The sequence below is a fragment of the Mustela lutreola genome, chromosome 1 (genome assembly GCF_030435805.1).
Source record: "Mustela lutreola isolate mMusLut2 chromosome 1, mMusLut2.pri, whole genome shotgun sequence".
NCBI classification, from domain to species: Eukaryota; Metazoa; Chordata; class Mammalia; order Carnivora; family Mustelidae; genus Mustela; species Mustela lutreola.
In genome coordinates this window covers 289,033,318-289,056,118 of record NC_081290.1, presented here as the reverse complement: position 1 = coordinate 289,056,118, position 22,801 = coordinate 289,033,318, and the positions used below count along the sequence as shown (strand labels likewise).

General features: G+C 64.2%; 1 protein-coding gene across 3 annotated transcripts in view; it reads right to left on the bottom strand.

Annotated features, from left to right (window-relative positions):
• Positions 1-5,898: 5,898 nt before the first annotated feature.
• Positions 5,899-22,801, bottom strand: part of MOB2 (MOB kinase activator 2) — a 69,428-nt gene continuing 52,525 nt past the window's right edge. For 2 of the 3 annotated variants that reach the window (XM_059151571.1, XM_059151575.1), the window contains 4 exons: positions 14,351-14,511; positions 13,704-13,797; positions 7,279-7,403; positions 5,899-6,597 (listed from right to left, as the gene is read on the bottom strand). In XM_059151571.1, the coding sequence (XP_059007554.1) occupies positions 6,287-6,597; positions 7,279-7,403; positions 13,704-13,797; positions 14,351-14,511 (691 nt within the window). In that variant the 3' untranslated portion in view covers positions 5,899-6,286. Of the gene's footprint in view, positions 6,598-7,278; positions 7,404-13,703; positions 13,798-14,350; positions 14,512-21,424; positions 21,578-22,801 lie in introns of those variants that run through there. The other variant, XM_059151561.1, reaches the window with a different exon arrangement.

Genomic DNA, 22,801 nt, shown 5'->3' with positions numbered 1-22,801 from the left:
ATCACGCCCCTTGGGCAGGAAGGGCCCGCCCGCCATCCCGCTTCAGATACCGAGCTCTCTCTTGGTTGTAAGAAACAGAAACCAAGGCAAGTGAAGCCAAAAACTGCTGGTATTCCTAACACCCACTAACGTGTGTTATGTATAAAACCACCACCTGGAACTCCGTAACAGCCCCTGTCCTGAGCACTTGGCCCTGAGCCGGTCCTCACGGTATCTCTGTGAGGCAGAAACGGGAACGGGCAGGTCTCGCGCCCGGTGAGGGACGGCCTCTGGGACTGACTCGTTCTCAGGCCTGGCATGTTTCAGGTGCCACGGCCACGGCTGGCCTGGGGCACTGGTGAACACACCAGTGGCTGCGTGTCCACCAGCGTCACGGCGGAAGGCAGTGGAGGCAGGTGATGGCACGCGTGCCCACCCTGGGGGGCGAGGGCCACAGGCAGCAGAGGCAGGGTGGAGACACACACGAGGGGCGCGTGCACACGTTCTCAGCCGGCAGTGGAGGCTGAGGGCCCCGCCGGCTCTGAGCTGAGGAGCGACTGCCGGTGTCACAAGGCCGGCTTGGGGCAGGGCTGCGGCAGCCCCTGTCGCTCACGCATGTCCCGTGCCAGGGAGCTCAGCTCCGGAAGCGGCCTGGCCCTCGCTGGGTGGTGGTTCCGCCTCCCCATCCTGCCCTCCCCCTCTCCCTGTGGCTCAGGGCCCAGTCCCCTCTGCCCTCACCCCAGGTCACCAGGGGTGGAATCACCAAGTCCAGTGCCCCCCGTCCCCTGGCTTCTCCTCCCCTCCTGCGTCCAGCCCACTCCCCACCACCAGCCCAAACTTCTTCCGGTGCGATTCATCAAGGCTGGAGGGGAGCAGGGAGCAGAGGGGAGGGCCGGTGGCCTGAGAGCGTCAGGGCAGTGACACGGAGGAGAAAGCAGCTGGGGCGAAGTCACGCGAGGGAGGGAGCACCTCCGGCCGGGGAGCGGTCGGCCTCCGCTCAGGTGGGACGGCCGAGTCTGTGCTGCTGGTCCCAGGCCCAGGAGCTGCTGCCGCTAGCCGAACCCCTTCTGGGGTCAGCCCCTGGGCTGAGTGTCTTGACGGTCATGTCTTGTGCCCCCAGAATCGCCCCACAAGAGCTCTGTGGCTCATCCTCAAGACACGTTTGCTTCCAGTTGCTGCTCTAACGAAGCAGACATAACACACAGATTGTCCTCTTGAGTTCTGGCGGCCAAGGACTGGGTCTCACGGGGCTAAAGTCACTCTGTTGGCAGGGCCGATTCTCTCTGGAGGCTCTGGGGGAGAACCCGCATCCTGGCCCTTCCCAGTCTCCGGAGGCACCCACGTTCCTTGGCTGTGGGGCCTTCCTCTGACCTCACAGCCTGGGACGTTGGGCTGAGTCCTCCTGTGGCCTCTGGTTCTCTGGTTCCCCTTCTGCCCCTCCTCCGGCTTTAAGAACCTGGTGACGACACCCGCCCTGATCATTTGGCTTCCAAGTTAAACTGATGAGCAGCTTGGACTCCGCTCTGCGCGTCAGGTGCTGTGCTCACAGATCCGGGACTAGGGTGCAGACACTTGGAGGGGGGCGTGATTCTGGCCCGCACGGACTGCCCTCTAGCAAGTTCCCATTCATCTTGCATGGAAAAACACTCACGCCAAGCCGGGTTCCCCACACAGCAGCATCAGGTCAAGCCCCAGAGGTCACCTAAGTCACCTCAATCAGGTATGGGTGAGAATTTGAGTCCGATCCCTCCCAGTGCAAAGTCCTTTCCTTTGACAGCAGAAGCGCCACGCGCTTCCAGGATGCGATGGTTACAGACATTCCGGTGCCCCAAGGGAGACAAGCGAAGGAGGTGCCGGGCAACTTCACAGTCCAGCCCGGCAAGCGCCATGAGGGCCGCCACGGCCTGGGAAGAACCGTGTGGCTGCAGGCTCGCCCCTCCGGGTCGTGCTTTCTTCTAAGGAAGTTCACCAAGGGACTCGGGTGTCCCAGCTGGCAGGGTCTCCGTTGGTGTGAGACCTCCAGGGACAGTGTGGGTCTCCTGTGTGTGTCATAGGGATTTGCTCTGTAAGAGCAAATTTGGCTTTTGCGAAAATGCACGGGGTGTCTCCTAGTCACACATGCCGTCCCCTCGGGGCGTCTGCGCAACCGAGTGCACCGAGCTCGCGCGGCTTCCTCACCCCTGACGGCCTCGACCTGTTCTCTAGAGCACACTTTTTCTGACAGTGAACCTCCATTTTAGCGTTTTTGCCACTTGGGTTGGCCACGAAGCTCCCATGTCGCTCAGGGTCAGGTCCCTTTTGTTCCCAAGCTCTGTCTTCCCGCAGGCTGCCCTCGGCGAGCTCCTTGCCTGCGCGCCCCGTCCGCGGAGATTTCCACCACGTGACCCTGCACGTCAAGGGTCCCCTTTCCTCTGTGCCCACGGACACGATCGTCACTCCCCTGGGCCCTGCCCACAGGGCCCGTCCCATTCCTGCTTCTGCAGACAGGCGCTGGCGACGGTTTCAGGCGTCCCTCAGGGGGCCTCTGCCAGGTCCCCTCCGCGCCGCCCCATGTCTGGGGAGTCTTTGCTGGCGGCGTCACCAACAGCCCGGACTTCCTCCTCCCGATCGGCTGCTTCGGGAAACCTGCGCTTTTCCCGCCGTGCCCCTCGCCACCCTTCCGGCCTCCGCATGCCTCACACCCAAGGCCACGTCTGTGTTTGCAGATGCTGGCTGTGGTGGCACCGCCCCCGCCCCCCTCCCGGGACCACAGTCTGCGTTCGTGTCCCGTCACCCCTGTGCAGGACGCCACAGAGGCAGCGGCTTAGCCCCCAGCTCCGGAAGTGGGTCCCACGGGGCTCCACCCAAATGTCAGCCGGGCAGGCTCCTCTTGAGGCTCAAGCGTGGGGACGAAACGTCCCTCCTTCCTCCAGCTTCTCAAGGTGCGGCACCCCGGCTCACGGCCCCTTCTCCCGGCTGTGGTGGCCAGGTCTTTCTCCCGCCACCCTCCTCTGCTGACCCTTGTGCTGTGTCTTGGCTGCCAGGACGGAGCTAACAACTTGGGGGGAGGGGTGCAGGTCATCTGGCTGGAGCGGAGACGCCTGAGGGTCTCACCGGAAGCTGTGTCTCAGCACTGAGCCCGGCTGCCACCGGGACCCAGGAGCGCCACACGCAGCCACTGCACTGTGTGTGCCCAGAAGGCCTCACCACGGCCCAAGCGGCCGGGATGCCCGGGCTCTTACAGCAGAGGCAGCTGGCCGGTGGGGAGCACAGGGCATCGCCCTCCCCTCGGCGGCCTGCAGGCGGCTGCTCACCCTGGCTGCTTGGCCCTTCCCAGGAGACTCTCTGAGGCCCGGTGACCGGCGCTGTACCCATGGCCCCCATGTGCCTGGGGATCCCACAGCTCCTTCCTGAGTCAGAGAAACCCGACCACGGGCATCTGGGACAGCCTTCTGCAGACGCAGAGATCACGCGTGCACACGAGTGCACACTGCATCCAGACTCCATCAAGCAGCTCGAACCATAAGTGCCCGTGTCCTCCTGGCACCAGCAGTGCCCACCCCCACCCCCTGCCCCGGCCAGCCACAGAGCCCCTGACTGCTCTCAGGCCTACATACAGCAGCCAGACCCCACTCCTGGAGACACAGTGGACACGAGGCTGCCCGGCCTGCTCCCCACCCCTAGCCTGGGACTCTGGCCAGAAAGGCCAGTGGAGCCAGGCCCTGGCCTTCTGCCTTCCCCCAGGAGGTGCTCCCTGGCCCCTCAGGTCATGGAGGACCCCTACCTTTGACTCCGACAGCCAGGCTTGTGGTCAAGTTCCTGAGGCCTCTACTTTGGGCGCACATGCCTAGAGAAGCAGAAGGACCTGCGGGGGAGGCATGGGGAGGGGCCGGGGCCCACACTGCCCAGCAGGCTGAGGCCACAGTGAGACCCAGACAGCAGAGGGAGAGAGCATGACAGGGACGACAGGGCGACCTCAAGGTGGCGTTGGGCCCAGGCCTTGCTCAGGGAGGGGCTATGACCTCCCTGCAGCCCACAGAGCCGGCTGCAGTGTCTGGGGAAGCAGCGGGGCAGGGGGTTCACGCTCAGGTCAGAGGAGCCCACCCCTGTGGGAGTTAACATCTGCTGGCCTCAGCGGAGAGGTCTCCTACCCCTGGTCACAGATGCAGTGTAGATGCTGCGGACGTGTCCAGTGATTGGGGGACAGAGAGGGTAGGATTCCCCATGACCCGGAACTCCTGACCAGACAAAGACAGAGGCATGAGCTCCAGTGAGATGGCAGCAGGCCCCAAGGGGTACAGTAGGGCCCAGGAGCCTTCTTGCAGGGCTCAGAGCACGAGTGAGTTCAGCAGACGATGTGGGTGGAAGCTTCTAGAATGGTGCACGTTAAAGTCACTGTGAAACAACTCTGATGTCTGCCTTCCGGTCCAGGGCCTGAGTCAGTGGGGTGGAGACCGGCTGAAGCACCAGGGGATTTTAAAGTCACCCCCAGCACACCACTGTGCAGCCAACGGGGGAGGTACTCTGGGGCAGGGAGGCTCAGGGAGATGGTGCGGGACCCTGGGGGACAGGTCGGGGCCAGGACACGGAGACAAGGCACTGCAGGGCGCCTGCACTTCGTGGCTGGCGGCAGGACTGTCAGGGGCGGTTCTCCGGGCAGGAGGAGGAGGAACCATCACCAGGAGTGCAGAGAAGGTAGGCGGGTCAGGGGCCACCACAGGCTGGGAAGACCCCCATCGTGGGCAGCAGAGGTGGGGGGTGGGCTCTGGTCTCTGGCCAGGGCTGGGGCTGGTGATGGCCCGGGACGTGGAGGAAAGCCCCAAGCACGTCTGGCAGCAGCCGAACTTCAGGGCCAGATGAGCAGCGGGAGGACAGGAATAGGACCGACCTGGTGCGGTGACAGCGAGGGTGGAGGGCATGGGAGCCGCGAGAGTCAGGAGGCAGAGATCAGGACCCCCACCTTTTCGGGCTATGTGGGTGCTGGGGGGCGGTGAGCACGACAGCCACCGGCTGTCCCCAGGCAAGAAGTCAGGGCAGGAGGGCAGGACCCTGCCGGAGCCTCCTCTCGTGTCTCCGCCCGCACAGAGCCTAGAAAAGCTCTGGCTTCGGTTCAGGGGCCGCTCCACCCGGCCTCTGTACTCCCCCCCGCCGCTCCCGAGCTTTCTCTCTGCTCACCCCTCAGACCACAGGGCCCAGGCCAGGGCTGGCTCCTGCAGCAGAGCCCCGGGGCCAGGCTGGCCAGGCCCCCCCAGCCCGCTCCAGCACACACTCTAGGGTCCCTGCCGCCTGCACGGGAGGCACAGCACACGAGAGCGGTCAAGGCTCCCTGGAGCACGGGAAACGAGACAGGTGGCCCTCACACTGAGCTTCCCGAGCCCCGCAGGCCCCGTGAGGACACAGGTCAGCAGGGCAGCCTGCGGCTGGCCCTGGCAGGAAGAGCCCAGCCCAGGGTGGCCAGGAGGCAGGCCATGGTCCCAGCTGTTCGGCCAGGCCACCCTCAGTCTCGCACCAGCCCTGGCGCCCGCAGCACGGACCACCGAGACGCTGAGCACACACGCAAGCACTAACCTGAGAGAATTCTTTTTATTACGCCCGGACAGGTGCGCCGAACAGGGACACCCAGCCTCCCACCAACAGCCGCATCTCCACACAGGCCACCCGCCCAGGCACCTCGGTCCTAGGCCCAGCTAGTCCAGGGGCCCTCGTGAGCAGCGGGCCAGGAGAGAGGGGAACACAGCCACAGGGTCAGGGCCGCTAGGGGCACCCCTGGCCACTCCCTCCACCGGCTCAGAGCCGCCGCCAGCCAGGATCCAAGCAAGGCCAGGAGAGGGGAGGTCTGAGGGGGGCTGGGGAGGAACCTCTGAAACAGCTCCACCCTGGAAACCAACCAGACGGAACCCAAGTCCCTCCTGGGAAGGGGCCCCAGCTCTCACTGGCGTATTTCTCTCAAAACAGCAGAGTCCCCGGGGCAGGAGCGGGGCGGGGAGGCAGGGCGGGGGCCACACGGAAGACCAAGGAAAGGAAAGCCGCACAGGAGAAGGAAACTCAGACCAGCAGTCCCATAAATGTTTGTTGAGCGAATGAATGAAATCCAAAGGTCCTTCTTGACAAGCGGCACTCATCCGTCCAACAGGAAAACCCCGGCGGGGAGCCAGTCCGACGTGCAGCCTGCCAGCATCTGGGGAGCCCGCTCTCGGCACGCCCAGGCCGGGTGGGGGGGCGCCACGACCTCTCAGGCCTCCCGCCGAGCGCACCCAGTGCGTACGCACACACGCAGCACACGCACCTCCGTCTCTCTGCACACGTGCGCGCCTGTCCGGCCGGGGGCTCACCTCTCCTTCCCGTGGTTCTGTGCCCCCGCGCCCCCGCCGCTGGCCCCGGCCCCCCCGCCCCCGCCGCGGCCCCCGCCGCTGCACAGCACCTCCGTGAGGTCGTCCATGACGGCGGTCTCTTTGGGGTCGAGCAAGTTGAACTCCCTGGCGAAGAGGATGAAGTGGGCGTAGAGTGTGTTCAAGTGTCCGTGCAGCTCGAGGGCCAGCGTCTCCTTGAAGTGGGACCAGTAGATGTGCGCCAGCACGTGGAACAGGTACTTGCAGATCTTCTTCACCAGAGCCTCGAACGAGCTGGGGAATTCTCTGCCTGGGGGGGAGAGCCCGCGGCGTCAGCCTGCCCTCCACTCCGTCACCCCGCCTCTCGGGGCCCGGCTCCCCCCGGCCGGAGGGTCCTGCAGCCATGCCCTCCCCACTCAGCAGCCCACTGGCAGGCACCCGAGTGACCTATCCCCCGGGGCCCCAAGAGCCGGGTGTCTGCTGATCTGCACGGGCCACCTCTGCGTCGAGGGGCCCGTGACCCTGCCATGGGCCATCCGAAGCTCGGACTCGGCCCCAGGGTCAATGTGCTTCCCTGACAGACGCTCTTGGGCCTCTACATGGCTGGCCACAGACGAGGACGGAACCAAGGTGCACGGGTGCCTCCTGCTGGCCGAGCACCGTCCGTTAGCTCCGTACTGGCCTGGAGCCCCCGGCAGGACCTGCCCAGGTCGGGACGCGAGGCGGCTACTGCTTCCTGCCTGTCAGACCCCCGGTGAGGGGGACTGCAGTGGCCCCACTGTACAGGGGGTGGAGCTGGAGGCAGAGGCCAGAGGTCCCAGAGCCTGGCATGGGTGGGGTCTTGACCCAGCCTAGGCTAACCCCTGCCAGCGCCCACCTGCCTGGCTTCAGAGCCAAGGCCACACAGCCGCCCCGTCCCGGAGGTCTGGCCCTGTCGCGTCGGCAGCCACAGCCGCCCAGCAGGGAGGAGTGCAGCCGGGCAGAGACGTACCGTACTTCGTGGGGAACACGTCCTCGTCCGTCACCAGCTTCTGCACGGAGCTCATAACAAAGTCGACGTACTGGGGAGCGGTGCACTTGACCTTCTTCCCCCGCTCATCGTACCAGTAGTACTGTCTGTGGGGCAGAGGGACCCGTCACACCCTCCCCTGGCCACCAGCAGTGGATGCGTAGCAGGTGCCCAGGCTCCCCCTCCCAGAGCCCCCAGGGGCAGACACACTGCTCCCCAGCACTGGAGACCCCCAGCTGCGTCCCACAAGGGGCTGCCTGCACCGACTCAGAGCAGCGTCCAGGTCAGAGCCTGCCGTACAGACACCAACAGCAGACCTGTCCGTTCTCTCCCCGCCGCTGGCTCAGCCTACCCAGCCTGATTTCTTGAGTGGACCAAGCACCCCTGCCTGGCATGAGGGCCGGCCTATGCCCAGCACTCTGTCGGACCTGTCCTCAGGACAGTGGGGGTTCCCATTTCCCACGGTCAGCCTGACCCTGGCCAAGGCCCTCGGGACAGTCCACCACCGCCGCCGCCTCTGCTCCAGAAGCCCGCCTCCGTCTAGCAGGAGCAGGCGCTCTGCCTGGCCCCGGGTGGGGTGCAGGGCCCGCTGACGAGACCAGGAAAGCACAGCCTCCACACTAATGGACAGGCTCAGGGAGGAGGCCAGCCCTTCGTGAATAAGGGGTAAGCGGCCCAACTGCCACTCGGAGGCAGAAGGTCTGGGGTGTGACTTTGCAGAAGGCAGACCTTCCCGCTGGACCTGCTCTCGGGCTGCTTCTGGGCACTGCGGCGCACCTGCAGGGAGGCCGGACTGCCCAAGAGCCCGGAGCCAGGTGCCGCACAAGGCCCAGGAGTGTAAGTGGGCAATGGAGCTGAAAAGACAAAAGCCCTGAGAAGCGTGCCTGACTCCTGGCCTGCCCCCAGGAGGTGAAAATCCATCAGCGCGCCCATCTGCTGGGACACCTGCCCCAGCACCCAGCACCCCCCACCCCACCACCACAAGGAGGCTCTGCCGGACCCTCCTCCTGCCCGCCCAGACATCAGCACAGGCCGGGTCAGATCACCTGAGGACACAAAGACAAAGCCCCTTTCTGTGTTTCTCTGGACAGCCCGAGGGGTCCCCGTGCCAGAGGCGGAGCCCGGTGTTTGGGGGCCGGGCTGAGGCCCACATCTGCTGTAAGGTCCATGTCTGTGGCGGGCGCCAGACGCCTGCCCCACCGATCCCCCCGCACCAAGGACAGGTGCCGACACACCAGGCCACAGGGACCAGAGGGCCAGAAAACACAACCGCAGCCAGAAACTGGGATGTGTGTCCCCACCACGTGCAGCCCTGAGAGACAAGCTCCTGAGGGACAAGGACTGCCCCTTCTGTCTGAAAGACGAGACACTCTGCTGTCAACATCCCTCTTGTTTTCGTTTTTTGCGATGGCGCAGTACAGCGGCGCTCGGGCAGGCGGTCCTTCCACGTCACCCACCCAGGCCCAGGAACCCCGGCCCACCCTGACACAGCAGGGAGGGCCCCTGGGGAACACCACGGGACATCCTGAGCCGGGCTCCGGCTCCAGCCGCGTCTCGGTGTGCGCCCCGAGGCCCTTCCTCCTCCAGCGCAGAGGGGCCGGTGTGCCCAGCCGTCTGCCTGCCGGAAGACACCGGGCTCACTGCCAGTCTGGGGCAGCCCTGGCTCAGGCGACTCTAAGTGCCCCTGGGCAGGGCTCTGTGTGAGCACAAGCTCTCGCCTCTCTCAGGTGAACGCTCCAGATCAGCAGTGCTGGGCCCCAAAGAGGCCACCCGCCGCCGTCGGCCAGGCTCGCAGGTCACTCCGCCAGCACGGGGCACGCCGTCCTCCCCGGCCCTCTCTGCTGACCCGTGCGTCCAGCCCGGGCCCGCCGGCGACCATGCTGCTGTGAGGGCTCCTCATCCGCGCTGGGCGCCAGTGCCCTCCCCGGTGTGTGACTGGCCTGTGGTCTGTCTTCCTCCTCCGAACGCGCCCTCCTCAGAGCCGAAGTTCCGCGGACTGCGCCCAGCCCCTGCTGCTTCCTCCTCGACGGCGGGCCTGCGTCGCGGCCGAGAGCTCCTCACCCAGCCGTAGGCCGTGACGATCTCCCCTTCTTTTCTTCCGAAAGTCTTCTGGTTTCACAATTTAGAATCCATCTGAAGCTAATTTTGGCATAAAGTGTGCGGTTTGGGTCAAGACTCACTCTTCTCTCCCTGGCGTCCGGAGGCCCGTCTTCCACCGCGCTGGTTTGACAGACCAGCCTTCCGGCATCTCCGTCACAACCAGATGGCCGCCTTTGTGCGGGTCTGTCTGCGGAGCCTGCACGGCGCCCTGCTCCATGTGTCCGTTCCCCACACGTCCCCGATCGCCGCGGCGTGCCCACGACGGGGGCCGGGGGGCGGGGGCCTGCAGCCTCACGGTTCTCTCCTCAGCACTGCTGTGGCCCTACCAGCGGCCGGGCCCGTCCGCGCACCATCCGCGTCGACTGGTCCCTGCCTGCAAATGCTCTGCCGGGATTCGGGCCGAGGAGGCAAGAAATGAGAAGACGGATCCCAGGGAGCTCACACTCGGTGGCCACAAAGGCCACGCGCCCCCCGGCTCTGCGGGCCTCCCCGCGGCTGCTCCCTGGCCCCTCGCCCATGGCGGCGCGTGGGTGCGTGCTGTCCCGGGTTTATCCCTGAGCACTTCGTCCTCTGTGGGGCTGTTGTAAATGGTGCGATTCTCTTAGTTTGGGGCTCCAAGTGTGCACTGCTGGGGGTTTCCTACACAGACAACCGTGCCGTACGCAGTAACGGGGGCACTTCCAGTTCTCCCCTGTGGATGCCTTCTACTCCTGGTCTCTTGCTGGACAGCACTGCCCATTTGAGTGAATTTTGCTATTTTGTTCTTACCAAGGAATCAGTCCATTTAAACTGCCCAACTTATGTATGTAGGTACATTTTATGTATGTTGGTACGTTTTTTTGGGTACGTTTCCTTAATATCCGCTTAGTATCTGCGGAGTCTACAGTGACGTCCCCTTCATTCTCATCCTGACATCCTGCTCCGTTTCTACCCATCCGTCTTGCGAAAGACCCATCAAATTCCCTGAACTTTTCAAGAAATCGGCTACTGGTTTCACGGATTTTCCTGTTTCCAGAGGTCAATTTCAGGGACTCCTACTCCGCTATTCCTTTCTTCCACTCACTCTGGGTCTATCGTTCTTTTTCTAGTTTCTTAATGGAAGCTGAGGTTCCTGATTTGAGATCCTTCTCCTGTAACGAACACGTAACCCTACAGATCCCCTCAAAGCTCCGCCGTGTCTCACAAATTCGGGTGCGCTGCATCTCAGTTTAAAACATTTCTCATTCCCTCCGAGACCTCCGTTCCGACCCGTGCGTCATTCCCAAGTACTCGGAGATCTTCCTGTGCCCTTCCTGTGACTGATTCTAGTTCACCCCCGCGACGGTCAGGTAAGGAATGCAGTAGCGCCCTGACCCGTTCGAGTTTGCACAGGGCTGTCCTGTGAGCCAGGATGCGATCTCTTTTGCGGACTACTCACGCCACGTGCGCTTGAGAAGGACACGGCCTTGGTGGTCGACAGTGAAACGCACCCAGCCCAGCCGGCCGACGGTGCGACTCCGTCCTGTATCCTTGCGGACTTGTGAGCGCTCTGCAGCGGCTCTGGGCAGACGTTCACTCCTGCAGAGCGGGGCCCCTCTGTCGGCGGTTTCACGTTCCTGGGTCCCAGTTCCTGGCGACAGGCGCCGTCCAGAAGCAGACCGGCGCCGCCTCCGGGCGCGGCAGCGGAGGCTCTGCGTGATGGGCGGGCGTGCCACGCCGCCACGCCACCCCCACCCATGTTTCACAGTGGCACACGGTCAGCGGGAGAAAGCGGGTACAGGCAGCAGGAGACCTTGAGAGAGACCGCACTCGCGTGACTGATGACGGCACGCTGCTGTCACTGTCCCGTTCTGTTACCGGTCGCGCGTGTTAACCTCTCTACCTGATTTACCGATGAAACTTGACCGCAGGCCACAGGGTTTGGTGTGGTCCGCAGAACCCGGCTCCCAGCGGGGGCCCTGGGCGCACGGCCCCACGAGCGGCAGCCGACTCTCTGCCTTGCACTCAGCGCCTCTGTGCTGCTGACGTTTCCGGGAATGGCTGGTGTGCTTGAATTTTTTACCATCTTTCATTTACTGTTTGGCCCCTCTGCTTCTCGTCCCTTGTAACTCCTCTTTCCTGCCTTCTTTTGGGTTATGGGTTCCTCTTCCCTTTCAGTTTACCGACTGCAACTCTGACTACCCCCTCTACACGACTCACCGGAGGCCGCTCGCCGGAGTCGGAATGCACACCCCACCTGCTCTCCCGCCACGCCAGCCCAGCCCGCCGCCATCTCCTCTGCTGTCACTCATCAGATGGCTCAAAGCACTCGAAAGGGACAGTCCCTACTTCCATCCCTGCTGCTCGTTCTGGACGGACGGTCCCGGTCCCCTTGCTTGGGGACCCCTTGCAGAAGCAGGTCTGCCACTGTGGATGCTTTAAGTCTTCCGCCATCGGAGAAATGTCCGTATTTCAGCCAAGCCCTGAAGGACATGTTTGCCGGAAGGAGGACTAGGCCTGATTGCTCTTTACTGGCAACACGTTAGAAATGTGGCAGAGCTTCCTTGTGGCCCAAGGGTTCCGATGAGCACAGCAGTCACTCACCCATGTCCTCGAGGGCTGGCTCTGCTCCGGGAAGGCCTTCTCTTTGCCCAGTTTTGTTATGACCCGCCTGTGCATGGAACTCAACAGTCCGTCCTACTTGGAGTTCACTCAGCTTCTTGAATTGTATGTTAGCGTCTGCCAAGCTTGGAAAGCTTCCAGCCATTATTTCTTCAAACACATTCTCCATGTAGCCCTTTCTTGTCACCTTCTGGGCCTCCCAACACAACCCTCTGGTTTCCAAGTCTAGGGCCCAGCAGGGTGGACACAGGTCTCAGCCCCGCTCCAGGCCCCAGGCACACATGTTGGTCCTGGGGCAGCTCGGGGACCTCTGGCAAACCTGACTTTTTCTCCTCACCTAATTTGACATCAAACAGCTGCTAGGAAGGCAGTAGAACACGCCAGGCCCTGGAAGCCTCGAAGACCCTGCGAAGGCAGCTGCAGCCAAGAAGAACGAGAAGTGGGGGCTCAAGCTCCCCAGATTCCATCTCACACCGAGCTCTACGCACTTTCAAGGAGTGTCTTCTCAAGCCTGGAGATACTGAAGGACACTGGGAGCAGAGACAAGCTTCCCACTGCCTGCCCTACGGGCCACCTCGGACTCCGCTGGGTTGGGCACAGCCAGCAAGCGTCCTTCCGAGTGTGCCACACACAGGGCAGCTCTAGGACACGGTCGCCGCTGGCCTCCAGCATCTGCAGCGGGGCGCTCTGCTCTGCTCTGCTGAGGGCACTTCCCTCCCCCAGGCTCACCTGCCCCGCCCTCCCGGGTCATCCCTGGCTGCGGCCAGTGGGGACACATGTAATGTCTGGGCTCCCATCAGTGGCCCTTTCTGGGTGACAGAGTGGAGTTGGCTCTCCAACCACTGTCTACATTTGCTCCCATAGGACCTGGCCCTGAGCTGTGACCTGCTGGAGCCACAAAAGTGGGGCCTGGCAGGGCTGAGACCTCCGCGTGCCTGAGCTGGAGCCGGGTCTATGCCTGGGAGCCTGGCCGGCAGCTGACTTTCTACGCAGCAGGGGCTAGAGGCTCCCGCGTGCTAGCAGCAGCCCTAACGATAAGAGAAGGTGTGAGAAAAGGGCTCCCATGCTGTCGCCTCAGTCCCAACAGCCCCAGGCTGAGCCCAGCAGCTGGCCTTCTGTCTGCAGCCGCCGTCCACCCCTTCTGCGATCAGAGGCCAGTGGCAAGCCCATGCCGTGCAGTGGCTCTCCCGCCCCCGCCCCGAGCAGCAGCTGCCGCCAATCCACCAGGGTGCCTCGAAGCCCCTGGGGTTCCTGCCTACTGAGGACACAAGTGTACACAAGCTTCCAGAGGAAAACGAACGCATCTGGGCCCATGGAAAACTCACTGAGAAGGCATCCCAGCTCCAAAAAAACCAGCCAACGGAGAAAGCAACGAGCGGCCTCTCCACCCAGTCCCTCGCTGTCCCCCTCCTCACTCCTTTGACACCGAGCAGGAGCTCTCGGGAAAAGCCATCCTGCAACCGGACAGCTAGCTGAAGCAGGGAAGCACCTGTAGCTTCCTGACGTGCCGTGGTCTTACAAAACCCACTGAGGCACGTACTGTGGAAACACCCCCGCCCCACGGAGCTCAGCCACCTGCCTCTGGCCGGCTGGCACCCCACACCCCAACAGACCCTATACCACAGAGTGCCTCCCCTGTCTGGCCTCTGTCCCCACAGGGACAGGAGGGGCCGCCGCAGCCAGGACCCTGCTGAGGAGACACTGCCGGGGTGCCGTGAGTGACTCACGTGTTGCACACGGCCATCGTCTGGCACGCCTCTCCTGTGCAGAACTCTGAGATGGTGCTGTACTGTAGGTTGACGTGGTGGAAAAATGTGGTGGCTGCAAAAGAAGAGAAGGCCTGGGCATGAGAAGCCACCACTGCGGCACCGTTCTGCGTCCCAGTGCCCTGCGGACCCACGCAAAGCCGGCGCATACCACAGACCAGAGACGCACGTCCCAGTGCAGAGCAATGGCCCTGGACGCCGGCCACTGGCCGCTGTCGTGCGCGACGGGCATGTGTCTGCGTAGCACCAAGCCGGGCAGAGAGCCAGCGGCCAACCGGAGTCCCCTCCGCGAGGGCTGCGGCAGGCAGCCATACCGTGAGCCCCGAGCCCCAGGCCTGCCAGGTGGCTGGAGTTCAGGTCCACTCTCCCCTCCCACAGGCCGCAGCCTTCCCACAAACTCGACACTGCCAGCCCTGCAGCCACACACCCACTCCAGACACTCCCTGGCACCGGTGGCCCAGCCCTGGCCCAGCCAGGACCTGAAACGGGTCCTGGTGTTGGGGACCCTAAGCACAGTGCAGGGCCGGCCACCGGCTCCAGGGAGTCCTCGGTCGGGTAAGGGCCTGCGGCCCACTGCGGTGCCCTCCCCGACCCGGCGCCCCACGCACTGTTGCTGGCCAGCCACTCGTTGAGGTCGATCTCCCGGGGCAGCACCACCAGCTCCTTGAAGCCGACGTCGGTGATCCTGGACCTGGCGTACTCTGGCTCCAGGTACATCTTCTTCTCCTCCGCGGCGGGCTTCTTTCCGTTGGGCTTTGCTTTAGACTTCCTGCCGGAGACAAGGCAGCGGGGGTCACTGCGTGACAAAGACAGGCATGGAGGCCACGAGCTGGGTCTCAGGACGTGAGCTGGGCTGTCCCCGCCAGTGGGACAACCAGGGGCTCTTTCTGAGAGCCCAGGAGACTCTGCTCCCAGCGGGCCCCAGGAATGGAAAGGAAGCTGCTCTGCCCTCCCCTGCCATTGTCAGGGGCCCACGGCCCGACTGGCCGAGCCCCCCGCGCCATGACAGGAAGTGGGATGCGGACACACATGCCAGAGGCCTGATGCCACAGGGCCACACACGGACGCCAGGACAGGCAGGTGGTTCGGGGCCCATTGAAGGGGGGGCTGGCAGCCGCACTAGTCAGGCTCCAGCCCCCACACGTGACACTGCAGACACCTTGGCCCGCAGGGCTGCCAGGTGGGACACAGGGCCGAGCTCTCCTGGCCCAGGCCCCCGCATCCTTCTGTGCAGCCGACCCCCCCGCCCGGCCTCAGAGAGGCCTCGCTGTGTGCCCATGCGCCTGGGACTCCCCTGCACGGCCCCATCCTGCTCACCTGGGCTCTGCCCCAAGCCCACAGGGCAGGATCCGGGCGGGGGCGGGGAGGTGGGCATGAACCAGGCATTACAGAGATCGCAAATGACCTCTTTGCACCAGAAGATTTTTCTGCTTACAAAAATAGTTGTTTTCCACAAAAATACACTGTCATACAGAAACAGAATGGGCTCGTTATAGCTATTTTTACAGGACTAAATACACATTTTTGAAACGTCTGTTTTTCCTTCAAATCCTGCAAACATCAGTACCTATGCCCCATCAACCAGAGTTCTCGGGGCTGAAGGGCCTCCCAGACTCACCTCGTGCCAGCCGGCCAGAGCCAGGGCCGCGGTGTGTGCAGCCTAGTTGCCCAAACTAGGTAGAACGTGTCCTAAGAGGGAAAAGTGGCCAGGACAGTGGCCCAGAGCCCACGGCTGGGAACACGGCCCAGGCTGGGTCTGTCATAAGTCACTGAACGTCACAATGGAGCCCACACTGGGCAAATGGGCCCGGACACTGGATCCCGTGGAGGGCCGTGTGTGGACATGGCCCTTCCCAGCAGCAACCGCCCAGTGTGAAGGAGCAGGGGGAGTCCTGCCATCTGGGGAGCAGCTCAGAGCAATGCTGTAACCCTCCTGTACCTGCAGGGACTCCCCCTACCGTCAAAGGGTTAGAATTCGGTTCCTGGGGGAAGTTCAAGAAACCGAAGGAACATGCCTAACAGCACGAGTCTCTTGGTTCTCCGTGGGACGACTCCGTTTTCAACGCTACAAGGGGACCCAGTGCGACTCGCAGAAACAAACCGCAGGTCAATACTGTCAGGACATCCTACTGACCAGAAAGGCCACCTTTGGCTATAAATTCTCAAGGAGGTGTCATCCCCGCCCCAGGAGCAGACGCTCCGGGGAAGCGTGTCCGTCTTCCCCCGGGGACAGGATGAGACAGATGGAGGCCTCGGAGTTCCAGCAGACATGTCCTTCAGAGCCCCCGTCGTGCTCCACGGCGCTGAGGGGCAGGAGTGAGCACGCCCGCCCCACAGCCCAGCCGCGCACACGACCGTCGGGATGGCCGTGAGGCCGCCCACACACCTGGTGGGCTATGGTCGGGGTGCTGGCTGGGCTGGGGGGCTGGCGGCTGGGGGCAGGCAGACTGAGGACCTGGCCTCGGGGCTGCCATACCTGGCCAGGCCCCACACGCTCACACCCTCGGCGTCTGCAGCGCCCGCGCAAGGAGAAGCAAACCGGCTCACCCCTGGCCTCCGTCTCCGGCCCGGCGGCCCAAATGTGAATGCTCCGCGGGTCTCAGCTGGGGCGCAGCCCGCTGTGGCCGAGCCGGACACGGCCGTCCTAAGGACTCCGGGCACCCAGCTCCTTGTGCTCCTTCCCCGCCCTCGCTCCAGTGGGGCAAAAGGTCTCTGCGGCTCCCTGACCCTGTCCTTTTCGTCTGTTTGGAAATGTTGCTAGTGGTTTACTTAAGAGAAACAGGAAGGAAAAATGCTCCCCGAATGCCAGGGAAATGTTTTCCATCAGCTTCTCAGCAAATCTTCTCCTTAAAAGGCGACGTGTTCTCAGCCTCCTGGTGCACCACCGGGAGTGGCCAATGCCATGCAGGGCCACAGTGTCCTGGGGACAGGGAGGGGCCGCATGCGGCCTGGGCCGCGGGAGCAAGCGCGTGAACGTCTCTTCCTCGCTCTGTCACACACACCTGCAGTGAGGACATCAGGGGTCCGTCTGGCTGGGCGGGACTTGCCACTGGGGACAAGAGTGGACACATGCCTCTCAGGGCCCTGTGGCCCCTTGGACAAGACAGCAAGGCTCCGACCTTCCCCAGAGCACGCAGAGGAAGACTGGGCCCTGAGAGGGCTCAGGAAGCCCAAGGGCTCTGCCATGCCCTCAGATGCTCCACCAGGAGGCTGGGCGGCCAGTTCACTCCCTGCCCCCTACCCTTCTCCTGACCCTGGTCTCTGCTACTGAGTCGCATGCCGCCCTGCCAGAAAGCCTGAAGTGGCCTGGAAAGACGATCTGTGCCCACAGCGCCAGGCACGAGGGACCAGCCCACGGGATGCACCTGCAGCCTGCGCCGGTTCTGCCCTGCTCACCCCCCGCTGCGTCTAGGCCCCATCTGACCCCCGCCTCCCCACCTGTGCTCTAGGCGCACCCCTGCCTGTGCCTCCCCTCGACTCACACCTGGCTAGGACCAGCCCTGAGCTCGCCACACATGCTAGGCCTCGACTTTTGGGTCGAGAGGACTCTACTATCACACGTGTGGGGATGCGGCATGAGGGGCCCGGGCTGAAGACGGCTGCCTGACCTCCTCTTCGTCCTGCTGTCCAGGAGCCGCGTCAGCAAGTGACGTGAGGACCATGCAGCAGAACCAGCCTATGGGCAGCTGGTGCCGGAGCAGCAGCGGGAACCGGCACAGGACAAGTTGCCACTGAGGCCACACTGGGGCCCACTTGGGGACTCTGCCTCAGGAAGGGTGTGGCACCCTTGTGCTGGCAAGTCCATTTCCAGGGGAGACTAGGAGCCCTGGAAGGGCGTGGGCTGCGACATCTGTGATCAGAAGGCCTCCGCCTCCCCACCCTTCTCCCCTGCTGCTGTCCACACCTGTTCTGCAAGAAGCGGGGCAAAAAGGCAGGTGCACACCAGGCCCGCCAAGCTGGACTTTTCCAAGCTGCTTCCCCCAAGCTCCCCTGTCCCCATCATCCAGGGAGGGCCTGGGAGCCCTGGACCTCTGTGCAATCTGGAACGGGCCCCTCTCCCAGGCCAGCCAGTGCAGATTTCCGCACAGCCTGGTCACGGGGTCTTCTTTCCTTCAGTCCCACAGGCAGGCAGTGACGATGGGCACGGACGCAAAGGTACAGGCCCGGGCCCCCGGGTGGGAACGGTCTTGCAAACCCTGCCACACGGGGCCCTCCCACCCCAAGTTCTGTCCCGGCCGCGGCAAACCATTTGGCCCTTCTGAGTGCCGGAAGTGGCCCTGGCCCAGCCCCGTTCCTCTGCCCTCGGCAGCAACAGGCCATGTGATGCCTGTCCCTACCGCCACATGGGGGGAGAACACAAGATCCCATGCACCCCACCCCACTGGCACTGAGCTCTGGAGCAGGCTCTGTCCAGCCACAGCCCAGACGGCTGTCTGGGGGCCGCACGGCCGGGCTCCTCCTCTCTGGCTCTCCCCCTATACTGCTCACTGGGACCCCCAGGGTGGCAGTGAAGGGACCGGATGGTGGACACAAGGCTGTGGCCTGCCACAGGACCTGCTGGCACCCTGGGGGGGGGGTGGCGGGGAGAACATAGCCACAGGCACACATAGAGACCTCCCAACAGAACCCTGCACGCCGCTCCTGGTCGAACGGGTGGGCTCCGAGGCCAGACCAGCCATCTGGGAGGGGCCCAGGCTCCACGGAGAACATCTTTCTACTGTGTCCTCACCTCACCCTCCCCTGCTCCCGACACCTTTACCACCTCCGCAGCAGTCCCCACGGCCCACACGTGCTTGGCCTGACACATACCACCGGTCCCACCGGGAAGGCCCCTCGGGCTGTGAGCCGGCACCACCACAGACCCCACCATGTGAGCAAGGGGACACAAGGGCGCAGGAGTGACGCCGCCCGACAGCCACAGCAGGGGTCTCCCCTAGGGATGCAGACACACCAGGAGAGAAGCACCTGCCAGGAGCGCCGGGAACACTCGAGGGCCCCGTGCTGACGCTCCCCACCGAGAGCCGGCCCCCACCGGCAGATGTGGGGTGCCCTGGACCCACCCTCCAGGAGCAATCGGTAACTGCCAGGTCTGGAACATGGGATGCCTCCTCAAGGTCTCGGCCACGGTGGGGCAAGGGGCTGGTGGTCCCCAGGCACAGAGCAGGGCCAACTGCGCCCAGCGGGGGGTGGGCCACACTGAACCCGGAGAACCCCCCTCCGCCCCGCCGCTGCCCCTGCGGTGCCCCGGGACGCCGGCATCCCAGGACAGCGGGGTCTGGCTGTAAAGGAGGCAGGGCAGGCGTGGGAGGTCAAGGGAAGCACGAGACGCCGCGTGGGAGGAGGTGGATGGTGAGACGCGCAGCCGCTGCCGCTGCCGGTCTGGAGGTGGCCTCACTGGATGGAGACCAGAGACCCGGGGGTGGGGGAGCAGGATGAGGAGGGGCGCGCGGACGCAGGAACGGTGGACGCATGGTGCGCAAAGGCCCCAGAGACAGTGCTCCAGGGCAACAGAGCCCGTGCTGGCGGCAGCCTGGGAAAGGAGGGGCCCCCGGGGCGGGCGTCTGAGGACTGAGCACGAGCAGGGTCTCCACGGTCCTGGGCGCAGCCCGCCGCTCCCCACATCAGGCTAACACAGGAGGGAGCGCCTAGGCCCGGTCCCGACCGGCGCGGCCGTCTGGGGTGGCAGGTTGGGTGGGGCAGGAGCTCCCCCGGGTCCTGTGCACAGGCCCATCTGCTCCCCATGGGGCCGCCGGGCCCAAAGTCCAGGCTCTGTAGGGACGTTAGACAGCCCTGTCACCCAGACGGTCAGGGCACACCCGGGGCCCCCACCAGGACCAGACATCACCCTCAGCCCCGGGCCGAGTGAAAACACCAGGGCTTGGCACCACTCCCGACCCCCAGGTTTCCGACGCAGTGGGCCTGAAAACCACTTCGGACACGTGGAGGTGCCCGCCTGTGTCGCGTCCTTGCCACTCTAGTGCCCTGGTGTCACTCTACTCCCTCCCGCTGCACAGCCTCGGAAACCAAAAGCTGGGAAGACACCCCCCATGGGACCCCCATCAAATCCCCACAGGCCACGGCCAGCGGATGCTGTGGAGAGGGGCGCGCAGGTCATTTCTCATCTTGGGTTAACTGCCTGGCGGTCAGCACCCCCAAACAGCCAAGCTTTCATAAGCCCTTGTGTCCCTACACAACGAGACCCGTCGAGACGGAGGACGGCAAGGCAGACTGAGAAAGGTACACAGACACCGTGGACACAACGTGCACACCATCGGGTGCTGCGCGCCCCGTCTGACCCCCGGCCAGGGCCACAGCGTGGCCACCAGCCTCAGACTTTCACTTCTCCATCGGTGAAGGACCACTCTTCCTCTGGCACCAGGCTGGAGCGTCACCCGCCCTGAGAAGTCCTCTCGGCACCCTGGTGAGAGTGGCCTGGCTCGTCCCCTGCAGCGACGCGCCGACGCCCGGCCAGCTCAGTCTTGCCTCTGTCCTCTGCAGAGCCTGCTTCAGCATTCGCTCTCTCCCACCGTGCACATGCGCACAGGACACGCACCCACACCGGCACCCACGGTTCCAAAGCTCACAAGCTAACATTACGGAAGGACAGCTCAGGGCTAACAGGTGGGGTCTCTGGTTTCTACTAGGAAGTCACTGTGAGTCCTCCCATGTGGCACGCAGGTGACCGGCTGTGGGGATGGATCCCGGGGAAGAGAAGAGTGAAAACCAGAGGTGCCCACAGTCAGTCGGAGGCTCTAGACTGCCTCGGTCACCCTATGCTGACCACCAGCTGGGCTTGGCTTCCCCACTCAGACAGTCACCCAGAGGCCTGCTCAGCTTCGTTACAATTAAAGACAGAACTGGAAAAGCAAGAGACATTCACTTTCCATTTTAAAAATGATGACCCGCTGTTCTCAGGCCAACCTAAGAGGTTCGTACCGCAGGAAGCTGGGTCTGAGTCTACACCGTGACCCATCCCGGCACGGGCTCCTGTCAGCACGGGTGTCCTGCAGCCCCTCCGAGCCCCCCGGCACAGCACAGGACCGCCCCCTTTGAGGGTCAGGCCGGCCTGCTGCTGCCCGCCACCCCCACACACTCCCACCAGCAGGCCACGCTCGCTCTGCCAGCGCCCGAAGCAGCTTCCACCCAGACGCAGAACCAGCACTGGAGAGTGTCTCCAGACCCCTCCACAGGTCAGAAAAAACAATTTAAAAAGCTGTCAGAAACGGCCCCTAGAGCGGACAGCTGTGTCCCATGGTCAGGTCTCTGGACAAGGCTACTCAGGGACAGTTTCCGGTCATCCCATCTGGGGACAACCAGACAGACACCACGCTGGTCTGGCAGGCCTGGGAGCGGGCAAGGCAGGACTGCCGTGGTCACAGACATGGTTAACCACAAGGAGGGAGCCGGCTCACCGGCGGGCCCCTCGTCCTCCCCCAGAGCCTGCAGGGCCGCACCCCCTCCGGGAGCACAAGCTCCGCCACGAGCGACAGGACAGGAGCAACGGGACATGCCGGCACTCAGGGAAAACGTGGCTCCAAACAAAGTTCCCGTCCAAATCCCAGGGCTCCCCCGCCCCGCCCCGCGGCTACACGCCGCCCGCAATTACAGCCACTGTTCCCCAGGCTGAGCCCGGGCCGGGACTAGGGACCCCCGACCGCCCCCGCCGCCCCCGCCCCGTTCACCTGAGCACTTTGCCAACAGCCTGAAGCACCATTTTGCAGCTGAGTCCGGCTTTGGGGGGCTGGCTGAGCAGAGCTCGGTCTGTGGGGAGACTGCTGGGATCTGCAAGCATGCTGGGGCAGCGCAGGGACCGGCACGGCAAGTGGGAGCCAGGGCGGCGCACAGCCCGACAGCGTCCCTCCTCCCGCTCCTCCCTCCTCCTCCCCTCCAGGACACCAGCCAATGAGGACACGGCGGGGGGGGCGGGGGGGCAAGCAGCTGCTCCTTCTACAGGCGAGGGCTGGCCAAGTCCACTTAAATGAGGGAGTGTCTCAATGGCCTTTTCTAAGTGGCGCCTTGCGGGCACCATGTGGGATGAAGGCCACTGCCCAGGAGATGGCTGGGAAGGACCCATCGGCGAGGCCCAGGGTGGCACCACATGGCCCTTCTGACAGGGCAGGCAGCAGCTCTGCCCCAGGAGCTCGTGCGGCCGACATACACCCCTCGCCTGACCCCAGCCGAGCTGAGACAAGACAGCGGCGGGGCCGGGACGCCGGGCTGCAGACAGACAGGCTGGCCACACGCCTGCAGAGCACAGGCCCGGTCCCCGCGGCCCACCGACACTCACAGGCCCTGGAAAGACAAGGCTGGCCGGCTCCCGGGGTGTCCCGAGGGGCAGTGAGTGGGCACTGGGCAGAGGCTACTTCTGGAGGGCAGGTCTCCACAGAATGCCCAGAGCGCCGTCCTGTGGGGCTGCCAGAAGCCGAGTGCCCAAGGCCTTCTTTGCAGCAGTTCTCGACCCGGGAGACCGCAGGGCACAGGAGGGCCCGCGTCTGGAAGAGGACGGCGCTCCGCTCAGCCCTGGCTTCAGATCTGACCACAGGCCCTGGCTTCAGATCTGACCACAGGCCCTGGCTTCAGTTCTGACCACAGGCCCTGGCTTCAGTTCTGACCACAGGCCCTGGCTTCAGATCTGACCACATACAGTGATGGCCCGGCCCCACGGGCTCCTCTGAGAAGCCGCACCCAGCACAGAGCACGGCCGAAGTCCGCAGGGCTCCTGCGCCCGTACGCCCAGCTTGGCTCTGCCCTCCCCCCACCCCAAAAGGCCACGTCCCACAAAGGGCCCTGCTGACCTTCTCATCTGTCCAAGTTCAACCCAACTCTGCAAGGGCCCCCAAAGCCACGGAAAGGACAGATCAACGTGTCACAGCAAAAGGCAGCCTCTGCCCGGCACAGCCGAAGACACCAGCAACAGCGCTCCAGTCACCGGGGAGGCAGGACAAGAGAGGCTCCTTCTGTCCCGGCAGCACACTGTCCCCAGGGCCAGCCTGGGAGTCTGCATGACCTCAGGCACCCCCTTCACTCGCTGCCGGCCCGGGGCAGACCCACTAATGGGA